General features: G+C 35.0%; 1 protein-coding gene across 6 annotated transcripts in view; it reads right to left on the bottom strand.

Annotated features, from left to right (window-relative positions):
• LOC135223880 (protein grainyhead-like) overlaps positions 1-12,500 on the bottom strand; it is a 391,944-nt gene that overhangs the window by 220,215 nt on the left and 159,229 nt on the right. For all 6 annotated transcript variants that reach the window (XM_064262788.1, XM_064262793.1, XM_064262791.1 and 3 more), the window contains one exon: positions 11,190-11,967. In XM_064262788.1, the coding sequence (XP_064118858.1) occupies positions 11,190-11,967 (778 nt within the window). The remainder of the gene's footprint in view (positions 1-11,189; positions 11,968-12,500) is intronic.

Genomic DNA, 12,500 nt, shown 5'->3' with positions numbered 1-12,500 from the left:
ACCGACTAAATCTTAATATTCAACAACTGCAAAGGACTTTGTTCTACATAACTATCCGGATTAAGCGACTTCCTTAATGCTATTATATGACACGTCTTCAGTCGCCCTTGAATAAGTATGTATTTGTGTACGAGGCCCAGGGGTTGTTAGGATATGTTAAGTACATAAGGCAGAAACTACGTATATGATATAAGCTTTACTTATTCCTGATGTTGAGAAAAAATGAACGTGTAAGAATTACATGGCAGTGCCAAAGAATGATTAATTTTTCACATGTGAGTCTTCGCTGTACAAGAAATTTCAGCAAAATGGAAAAGTCCGTTAATGCAATACAATTCTGAAGGATTTGTCACTATGTACTCAATATTTTCAAGAGTTTTGGACAGCATCGTCGCCTCAGACTAATCACCGACGAAAAGTAAAGGGTTTGTACGTTGGATGTAAAACGAAAGACTGCAAACATACTAAAAAGTAATATTTTTTAATCAAGTACTAAATCAAATACTACCGAACCATATTTTGAATAATTTTCATTGTATTACAATCATCAATTTCAATTATACGAGTATATAGAGGATAAATTCTATCATTACTATACACCCAGGATACAAAATGCCGAATTATAAAATGATCCTTTTGATAGTTTCGGTTGAGTCTGCATGTATACAAATAAAACATAGAAACATTCATGAGTGTGTGCAAAATAAATCATGCCTATATATATCCGTATCTACCTACCTACCTACCTATATAAAATCATATATATGTATGTTGTATACACACACACACACACACACATATATATATATATATATATATATATATATATAAAATATATATATATTTATATATATATTATATATATATATATAAAATTATTATTTATAATATATACACACACACCACAACATAATTATATATATATATATTATATATATATATTAATAATATATTATATATATATTAATAATATATAATTTTTTTTTTCCAATGTAGCGCGAAAGTACACGTGTTTGGGAATATCATAAATCCTCGTAAGAGGGCTAGCGAAGACCGGGAATTGAAACAAGTAATATCGTAGTTTATTCTACATTTTCGAGTGTGAGCTTGAAAATGTAGAATAAACTACGAAAGCACTTGCTCCAAGTCCGGTTTTCATCGCCTTCTTACGTGAATTTTAAGATATATATATATATATATATCTATATATATATATATAATATATATATATATATATATATATATATATATATATATATATATATATATATATATATATATGTAATCTAACCAAAAGAAGAGGAATAAAAGAGATGTCAGTACCGGACTACAGGTTCAGAACACACCGGTGCAGGTGGGATGTCTACGCCAACCAACGTATCATTTTCAATTTTTTCTCTTTTTCCTTTTCTCGTTTTTTGCTAATCAAAATAGTACAGACCACGTCTGGGCCACACGAGTTCCGTGTCCCAAATACATTACATGCGCCGGCCACGCAGGGTATTTCCTATGCCAACGTTTTCATAGAGACGAACAGAAACCACTGCAGAGTCCTGGGGCAAAATTGTGGAAAAATATCCAACGTTTTAATCAAAAACTTCCATTGGCCATGAAATGGAGGAGAATTTTAACCTTTGTGCTGTTTTTATTTTTTTATTATGGAGTCTGTTGAGGTTTGGTTTTAGTTCGGGTTAGAAGTCAGAAATTAGCTACAACTGCGCACGTATTAATGAGTATAAATGCAAAAAAGTCGTCCATGCGCACACACACACACAATATATATATATATATTATATAATACTATATATTATATATATATATGATATATATATGTATATATATATATATATATTGTATATATGAATATACCTATATATATATATAATTATATGTAATATATATATATAAATATATATCTATATATATATGTTATATAAATATATATATATTATGTATATATATAGATAAATAGATATACATTTTATGTATGTATATACTGTACAAATTATATGCACTTAATACATGCGCACTTGAACATACGTACACATACATCCATACACACAACAAACACACACACACACACACACACACACACACACCACACTATATAATTATATATATATATATATATATATATATAATATATATATCTTATCTTTATATATATATTATACTATATTATATATATATATATATATATATATATAATATGCGTATAACTGAATCACGGAAGTTTGGAACGTGATAATTAAATAAAGGTATGAGCCACGAAGGAAAAAACACAAAAAATAAACACCAGAGTTTCTGCAAGATCTTTCGACTCAACGTCCTTTACTCAGCAGATAAACGTTTATCTGCTGAGTAAAGGACGTTGAATCGAAAGATCTTGCAGACACTCCGTTGTTTATGCTTTCATTCTGGCTATACCTATATATATATATATATATATATATATATATATATATATATATATATATATATACAATGTATATAATAGTCTAATAAATAGATAGATAGGCAGACATATATGAATGCATGGATAAAAGCTTCTGAAACTGACGTAGCTAATCAGAGATATCGTGATCAATTATGAACTAACGGAGAATTCCAACAAACGATCTTGTAACTTACGTCTTGCACTACACCCATTCCTTCATTTCTGTATAACATTTGTAGGCTTATTTCAAAAACATGATAGCCGAATAAATATGCTTCTAATCCTGCAACTATCATCAATGATCTTCGCTACCATCATCGGGAATATCGGTATCACTATCATGAACACTTACTAATTTTCTAAACGAACTCTCTTGACGTAACACGGCAAATTTCTACATTGTTTGTTCTGTCATTCTTACTTTACTTAAATAAACATCTTTTTTTGAAATTCCTTTTCACAAGCCTAAAGGAGTTTTTCCTTATGTGCCAAAGCTTCCGAACTCGTTTTTATTGCTAATCCTTCGACTGGGGTGACAAGGTTGGAAAACCCCATTGACCAGAAAAGAAAAGAGGTTGGGCTAAGGTTGTGTGCGTGTATGTGTGTGTGAGTGTTTTTTTTTTTTCTTTTTGAAGCAAAAAAGAGAACCATAAGACAGACTTTCTTCGTCTCCTTGTTTGTCAGTACAATGTGACAACAACGTATTTTTGCCCTACGATCTGATTTGCTTGGCTTTGAAAAGTATTTTTTTTTATCGTGTTTACAACACCGCTCGCTTATACCTTATAGATTGATTAATAAGTTCTTGCTGGATTCGCAACGACGAGGTTATTGACGTCGCTATGCCTTATAGATATCACACATTTTCGTTGACTGAGAAAGTGAAGATATTTATTTTTACGTTTAAGAAGATTAAGTGGATATTATATAAAGACGCTCAACGATAACTAGACATACTACATATAACTAGACATACTATGTAGTAATCCAAACCATCATTATCATTTCTTACAAGGTAAAAAAATAATATTTAACTAACTTGAGAGAGAGAGAGAGAGAGAGAGAGAGAGAGAGAGAGAGAGAGAGAGAGAGAGAGAGTCTAAAGTAATTACTGTGAATCTTTTAAAAAGTCTCGTTAATATCACCTTGATTTTATTCGACAAAAAAAAGGGGAAAAAACATGAATTACGATCGATCCACTGTAATTATGACGCACTTTCATTAGTAACGATACGTTTATCTTGTGAGAGAGAGAGAGAGAGAGAGAGAGAGAGAGAGAACAAACCTACTACCGTCTCTTCATATTTTACGAGTTTGCAGCAAACGAGAACAGTCGGCTACTTTGGTAGTATATTTTCAATTCTTCCACTGAAGATCTCCCCCCACACAAAGAATCAATTTACGCACCGATGATATCTCCGATAGCTGGGTGTTTATATGATGAGAAACAGCGCTGGCTAAAGGATACCTCTGACGTCCAGGCGTTTATAAGATGAGAAACATTGCCACGGGATATTTTCAAAGGTTCGGCGTCTTTCTAAGAGGAAACAAAAACAAAATATAATTCACTGGAGATTTCGGTGGCTCGGCGTTTAATAGATGAGAAACGCTTTTACTGGACGACTTCGAAGGGTCGGCGTTTTCAAGATCTGGATCGCCTTTAAATAATACTCCTGGAAATTCAGCTTGGGTAAGATAGTCGACAGCCCCACTCGCTATTAAAGAAAGTATGACTACATTTTTTTTGCTTTCCCTAGAGTTCACTACTGTACAGTCACAGAAAGAAAAGTATTTGTATAGTCTTCAAAATGTCGGTGTCAAAGCGACATATTTGCATCGAGAACTGATAACAAAACGATTTTTTTTTATATTTTCTTTATTTTGATTATATTTTTCATATATAATTGTCTTGCATGATTTAGTAAAAAGAAACAGGCGGTTGCAAACCATACTCTCACCCTATGAAATCCATTAATCAAATGCTTCGATAAAACACGATTTACCTTTTCATAACACATGTCTCTACTATACAAGTTTTTATGTCAACATTCTATATTCTTCAAAATATCTTCGTTCAACATTCTACTATATTATTTCAAAATATCTTCGTATAAACTTTAAAACAGTTACGTGTCTTCAAAGGTGATCAAGCCAATTCAATGGACGTTTCACTTTATCTCATGTAAAGTTTATTTACACTTTTAATGATATAAGGATATTTTTGTTGTTTCTGTCGAAAAAACTTAAGCCTCAAGTAACGACTTTAAAAAGGGATGAATTTTATCTCTGTCATTTGTGAGAAAAAGAAAATATCCGAATGAGCGAATTCATCCGAGCGACTCATTTCATGACAATTTTAACTAGCTTGCGTCACGTAATTCACCCGAATCACAGCCCTCTCTCTCTCTCTCTCTCTCTCTCTCTCTCTCTCTCTCTCTCTCTCTCTCTCTCTCCTTTTGGCGAAAAAGGAGACCCCAACTTGACACAGCCGTTTCACTCCTGTATTAAATTAGAATATCTTTCGCGAGACGTATCATTTACGCATTCAAATGCAAACGTGAGGGCTGGGGCCTTCAACTCTTCACATTTGTCCGTGTGTATTTTTCCTGATTAACAACGTTTTGCATCGCAAATTTTTTGCACGCTCTTTCCCTCGTTCACACTTGACTGGAGAGCACTTTTGCACCGCAGTGCAAATTTCTTTTCGTTTGGGAGACTGACAAAACATCGGCGTCAATATTTGTGATAATAATAATAACAATAGTAATACGAAGAAGAAAACTCGTACACTACAATGCGTTTACATAAAGGCATAAATATTTTCATGCCTATTACTACACACGCGTATACAGGGATTTCTAAGAAAGGTGGAAAAATGCGAAAGGAAAAGATAAAGAATAAGAATCCAAAGCCGAAATATTTCATTTATCCTATGAACACATTCCATCTCCGTTTAACTATTGAAACACCTCAGTTTTATTATGAAAATGAAAAAAAAGTCTACATACAAAGACAACCATTTTCACACTTATTTCTATCCTTCCAACCTTATACAGTAGTGCGTCTGTGGTTACTTCAATGGAGCTTTTAATGTCATAAATATATCTAATATTCCATGCATAGGAGAAGAGTAGTTACTACTGAATATATGTTTGGCCACATTGCTTAGCTTTCTGATGTTTTGAAGACGTTATGATGGAAAATGCAATACTGGCGTTGATGTACAAGAGGAGGTTGTAAATACTGAACTTATTATTAAAAGAATTATATAAGAAATTCTATCACTTAAGGAATTTCCCTGAAAATGCCAAAAGGAACTAGTTCCTCGTGGCCTGCTCTTCTCGGTCCTATAGTGAAGGAGTAAAGAAGGAAAGAATGGAATATAAGGAAGGAAAGTGAATGAACCCTAATCATAAATTAAGAAACGGACTTTGCCTGCTTTTAAAGCTACACCTCCTACAACACACAGATTTAAAGGGGACGGTTAATACTAAATAGGAACATGAAAGCACAAAATTACGTATTTGGGATCAGCACGGAAAGTGTTCACATGATGTGGTTGTACAGCTCGGAAAAAATGGATAGACCTGGCTGGAGTTTAAATTCTGTTTTAGTTACCCCATGCTTCTATATATATATATATATATATATATATAATATATATATATATATATATATATATATATATATATATATATGATGTATGTATGTATGTATGTATGTATGTAGGTGAGTGTATCCTCTCTGACTGAGCAATAAAAACTATAGACGGAAAATGATCGAAAAAGACTTTGATACATATAAAAAATATGTATCAATTCGAAAAGTAATCTGTTTAAAGCTTGTAAACAATTTTTTCCGTATTTAAGCAAAGTGAAATAAGACATTCTGAGAAAAACGTATTTTGGTATATATATATACACAATGTCTACATGTCTATATACCGAGATACACACCAACGCACGGATTATATATAATAAACTTATACATACATACTTACATACACACATTTTATATATATATATATATATATAATTATGTATATATATAATATACTATATATATATAATATACATTATTATAATAATATATACAATATATATATATGTATGTTACCTAATCTTATTATATATAATATATATATATATAATATTATATATAATATAATATATATCTATATTATATACTATTATTATAGTTCAATAACCAATTATCTTAATTTCTCTTATTATTGCATTTCATGGAAGTTGATCTTTAAATGAACACAGAATATGCTTTAGTGCTGGACTATGTATGGTAAAAGTGGAAAACTTGGGCAAGAGGCTCTGATTTAATTCTCTACCTGCGTATATCATTATTTGCCCGAGCCAACTGGAGTTTACTTTGCCATTAAAGAAACGAAATGATACTGTGTAATTGTTTTCCAGAATTAACTCTGAACAATACCAATTACTCTTCGAATACTACAGGTGAATGCAGTTTCGTATAAATATTGAAATAATAATATCATGAACAACTTATAATAATTTTGATCTCAAATTTTAATAATTCTTCTCATAAAAATATTTTTTATAATAAAAGCTTTCTGTTTTTTTAAAATAAGTAAATCTTATTATCGCAGGACTTAATAATAATAATAATAATAATAATAATAATAATAATAATAATAATAATAATAATAATAATAATGTAAAATGATCAATGAAACAAATATTCTAAATTTTTAAATAAGATTCCAGCGTGCACACTGGTGCATTAAAAAACACACCGGCGCTCATATCCACATACACACATACATTCACACATAGAATCATAATATATAAATATTGTAAGGACTAAAAAGTGCTTGAACGAATGACTGATTATTTTTTCAGTTGCACCTGTATTTCAAACAGCATTGACAAATTATTACCATTTCAAAGTTGACTAGAATTGAAGACTTAAAAAATGAAGCTCCGTGCTTGAATGCATTGCACATTATATATATATATATATATATATATGCTTGTAATGCACTGAATAAGACTAGTTCTATTGAATACAAATTAAATTGATTTAAATATAATTTGTTACAAAACGATTTTGATATCACCAACTAAGCTTCGTCTACGAGAAGATACATCTTACCAAGTAATATTATATAATATATAATATATATATATATATTATATATTATATTATATAGACTAATATAGATATATCCATATTTCCATATATTACTTGTTTTCTTAATAAAATAGGCATCTGGAAATTCCATAAAATAATCACTGCCAAAAACATTATCATACGGTTAAAAAGACCCTTGATGATCGAATTTTTTATTTGTAATAATGGCTGTCACTGGAAAATTCCAATGTTTTTTTTTAGAGACCCCTTTCCTTCAGAAGGTTACGAAGTTGACGAAAAGCTTAGGAATTTATTGTGACTGTTTCCAGTGCACCTCAAATGTTAAATTTTTCAAGTGTCTATTTATCATGCAGAATTTGAACTTAATGGTTCTCAATTCGTTAATTATTATTATTATTATTATTATTATTATTATTATTATATTATTATTATTATTATTATTAAGAAAATTTACCTCAACTCCTTTGTTTATCTAAAAATTTTTCTTTGGCTAAAACTATATATTCTCTCTCTCTCTCCTCTCTCTCTCTCTCTCTCTCTCTCTCTCTCTTTCTAAATTGATCTGATGTGTCCTATGACCTTCGCTTGCCCTTCAAAGAACCAATCCCTTTTAGTTAGACAAGTATCAAAAGAAGGAAATTTAAGTTTTATGGTACAAAAATATCGGGAAACCACACATTTCGTTTCGCATGGTAATAGATTTGTCTTAAAACACAATAGAGAATCCTTCTTTCTTTTTACTAGGATCATACCATTCATTTCATAAAAATATTTCAAAATGCAAAAGCACTTCAAGAAACACTACCCACTTCATAACTAACTCCCTTCATATAATAAAGTCTATCATTTTTCATTCACTGATAATTTCTTTTAATCCCACACAAGCCACCAGTCTTTGAAAATGAATCTTCTTGCTATTTAAGAACCGTACCTTTTTCAGAACCGCACCCATCCTACTAACTACACGTTTAATATGAAGAATTTCGTCACTGCACGCATACATCTGATGTGACACTTGTATTACATTTATTTCGTTGTACACCAACAAGGATTTTACACAGCAACTGCGATATCTCAAACCATATGGACTCATTCACTGTGTCTCTTTGTCACTGCATACGTTCACCCTTGATATCACTTTCCCATTTCATTCATTTTGATTTACTGTCTTCGAATGAAACCACACGGATCGTTCTTTGAGAAATGAATGCAGTCACACTTTGTTCATGAGAAATGGAAGAATGCACGTCACTGAGATTTGAGATAAGTGGGATTCAAAAACTAAGAATTCACATGAAAAATAAAACGGAAATCCTTTTGATTTTTTAGTTTGCTTTTAACCAACTATTCATTTTTCCTTGTTTCACTTTTTTCTAAACCTTTTGCTTGATATGGCAGAATAACTTGCTTCAACCCTCTTCATCTGTCTTTTTCTCCTTTTTATCAACTACACTATCTTTTATTCTTTATCTGCAAACATCATCATCATTTCTTGTCACTGCTTTTATCAATGTGTTCCTTATATTTCATTCATTGGATTTATAACACAAACGAAAAATACCTAAACAGCAGGAACTTTTCAACCACAATCCCCAGGACCATCAAAATAGCAAGTTGCTATAAAAATCCACTTAACATTTTTTTTGGCCTCAGAAAATGGTTTCTGTCCACTACACATAAGCTAACAGGTTAACTATTGTAAAAAAAAAAGTTATATATCATCTCTTCACTAATACATAAACTCCTCATTCAAGAACTTCCAAACAACAACAAAGTGCATAACCACAAAAAGTATTCGTCATTACCACATTATTACGAAGGTCGTCTCTGGCTTTTTTTCCTTTCTTTTTAATACACCAAGACCGCAAATGTTCAATATTTCCTTCTGTCACATTTTCGTTCTTAATTGCAGTCTCATCAACACACAAGTCAATTCCCTTTGCACTACTTCCACTATAGCAATTCCTTCTCTTCCTCCTCCTCCTCCATCTCTTCCTCACCTTCCTCCTGTTCAACATCCTCCTCCATCATCCTCTTCCCCCCTCCCCCTCTCAATCCTAACCCAACCCCCCAACACTCTTCCCCCTTCTTGTGGGCGTATGAGGGCAACATGTGACAGGTGGCGGGAGGCGCGGGTCACGAGAGCCCCTTAGGCCATGACAGAAAGGATAACTGCACAGTTCTTCTTCTTCTTCTTCTTCGTCCTCCTTTTTTCATGAAAGAAAACCAACCCGACGGAGGAGGCACACCCAAGCATAGCCATCGAAAGGCATGGTAAAAGGACGTCCTTTTGCTGCCATCTCTGTCCAGTAATTAGGGAGCCAGATGCAATTCATTTTCACTATTAGATTACGTGGAACTGGCCTTCTTCGTTTTAGTAGGTTTGAGACAAAGAATTGTTATTCTGACACATGTACAGCGTCAAGGCATATTTTTCATTCTCTTGAACGTTTTGTATCTCTTTCACTATATCACGCCGCACACAAAAACGTGAATAACAGGCATATCCCCGGTTGCATGAATGAAAATACAAGAACAACTTGTGCAATGAATGAAAAAAAATACACAACTTGTGTAATGAATGAAAACAGAAAACAAAACTCGTCTAACTTTTCCAAAATACACCAGTTTTTTTTATATTAAAGAAAGAATACAAATCATCATAAATATTTGGCATTATTTTTGCATTTTCCTATACATTTTATATCACATGAATCTTCCTGACTTTCACGGTAAATGAAATAAACACTCCGAAGCATTATGTCTGGTTTATCCTTTTTATTTTATATTCCACTTCGACGCCAGTTATATCGCTACATATCTGCCACACGAATAACGTCTTTATTCCATGTCATCCCAAGGTCGCCTGTTAGAGTGCTGACATTTAACACAGCATTAATGCACCGTGGAGTAAATATATGCAGTAAATATATACACGAAAATGAATGAGTAGACAGGACAGACTATAAATAATCACTCAGTTCGGAATGTACTCCCGAGTCTGCGTCTTGGAATCCATCACTCAGTCACCGAGTGATTTCAACGCCACGACAGATAGCATTCCACAGATGAATATTTTTACGCTTGTGTTACTTGTACGTTCTTCTCACACGGATTTTTTTTCCTCGTTACACCAGTGTTTCGTAAAGGATTACGATAATCACTAAGATAAGTGTTTGTACAAATCTCAGCACTTTCCATCCTTCATGTCACTAAAAGTCTGAACGTGTGTTATGACAACCGTTCACTGCTTATTATCCAATGTCATTTCAGTCCAATTCTCTTGACATAAAAACTATAATCGAACAAAAACCTTTCCACTTGACATTCACCACTGATAATCTGATCTCTCTTCAGGACACCACAGTCACGGAAGCCCTACAGAGGATGCACGCACAAACCACAATATTCCATCGTAATTAATCCTTGTAAGGGACCTACCTACACCGAGTATAATTAGTAGGAACCTTATCGTTCCTTTACGATATATTATATCTAACAAAAACAAACATCTCAATTAACACAACAATCGTTAAGCAGGTGAACAATCGCTGCCATTGGGTCTAAAAGAAGGATCAAGGGACTTGCCCCTCTACGGCATCTGAGCGTAACCTCTTTGACTTACCTGAGTAATGACTGGCTGATCCCGCGGCGTGACGGCATCCGCTGAGATTCCCGAATCTGCAGGAGAGGGCAGATCGACGGTGAGGGTGCTGGAGACGCCATTGGTTTTGTAAGGTGGTCTAATGTAGCGCTCGACAAAGCCTGTGTCAGCGCTGGAGTACTCCTGGCGCACTGTGTACTGTGGTTCACTGGACGGATAATACTCCCGATAGTAAGGATCTGTCACTGTGTACACTGCTGGGGAGCCTCGCACCGCCGGGGAAGTGCTGCTGGAGTAAGTCTGTGACGAGGGCGACAGATAGGGAGAGACGTGTTCGTAACTCGACTGCGGGGAGGGAGCCGAGAACCCACCCAAGTAACTACCGGCACTCATTTTATCGGCCGAGTCGAGGGGCGCCTGAATGACAAGCGTATGGTTAGCACGAGGCCGGTCCCCCGGCTCCACTTTCAGCCCGTGGTGTTCCAGCTCCTCCTTGATGACGTGGTGATCCAGTTCGTCCTTGATGTCGGGGGCGGTCGCCAGAGCGGGTGGAGAGTCACTGGGGGGTAGCGGAGGAGGCTGCGGCAGGAGGGCGGCTCGACGTTTATCGCACAGTGCGCCGCGGTCGGCGGGACTAACGGCTCGCCGAGTCAGGTCCTCCGGCTCCCGCTTGACAACTTCGGTACCGCCCACAAACAGAAGTCCTTCTACGGGCGCCGCCCCGGACACGCCCTCGGATACACCGTTTGTCACCTTGCAGTCCAGCGCCCCGCCTACCACCGGGCTCCCGACCCCAGACCTGCAAACAAAAGGAGGTAATGAGTAATGGACAGCCAATCATCGAGGAGTCTAGGGGCGGGGACATACAATCGAGGGAAACGTAAACAGCCAACCCGCGCCCGAGATAGCTCCTGGGGGAGGGGCCATGCTGCGGGAAACCCCACCCACACGTCCTTCTCTCGGCAAAGTGGGGGTCTTCCGTCCCCTTCACGTAATTCATTTGCCTTCATTATCATTAATCATGATGTCAGTACTCTGATAAAACACTTGCATCCTGGATACCGAGGAAGTCAATTATTAACTAAAAAGGGTCAATTTCTCTCTCTCTCTCTCTCTCTCTCTCTCTCTCTCTCTCTCTCTCTCTCTCTCTCATACATTGTCTCCAGCTGACCCATGCCAAGTACCCATACCTTGCTGAACACCCCTACACAGCATTATACCCTAGACGCCCCTGGGTAGTCTGTCATTCTGTCTGTCTTATTGCTCCTTCCCTCAGGCTGGTCTCCCACGGTCTGCAGGGAAGTATTCGCTAATTCTTAAGATAAGGCTAAT

Source organism: Macrobrachium nipponense, chromosome 10 (assembly GCF_015104395.2).
Source record: "Macrobrachium nipponense isolate FS-2020 chromosome 10, ASM1510439v2, whole genome shotgun sequence".
Lineage (NCBI taxonomy): Eukaryota > Metazoa > Arthropoda > Malacostraca > Decapoda > Palaemonidae > Macrobrachium > Macrobrachium nipponense.
The sequence above is the reverse complement of the archived record's forward strand: the minus strand, read 5'-3'. Positions and strand labels throughout refer to the sequence as shown.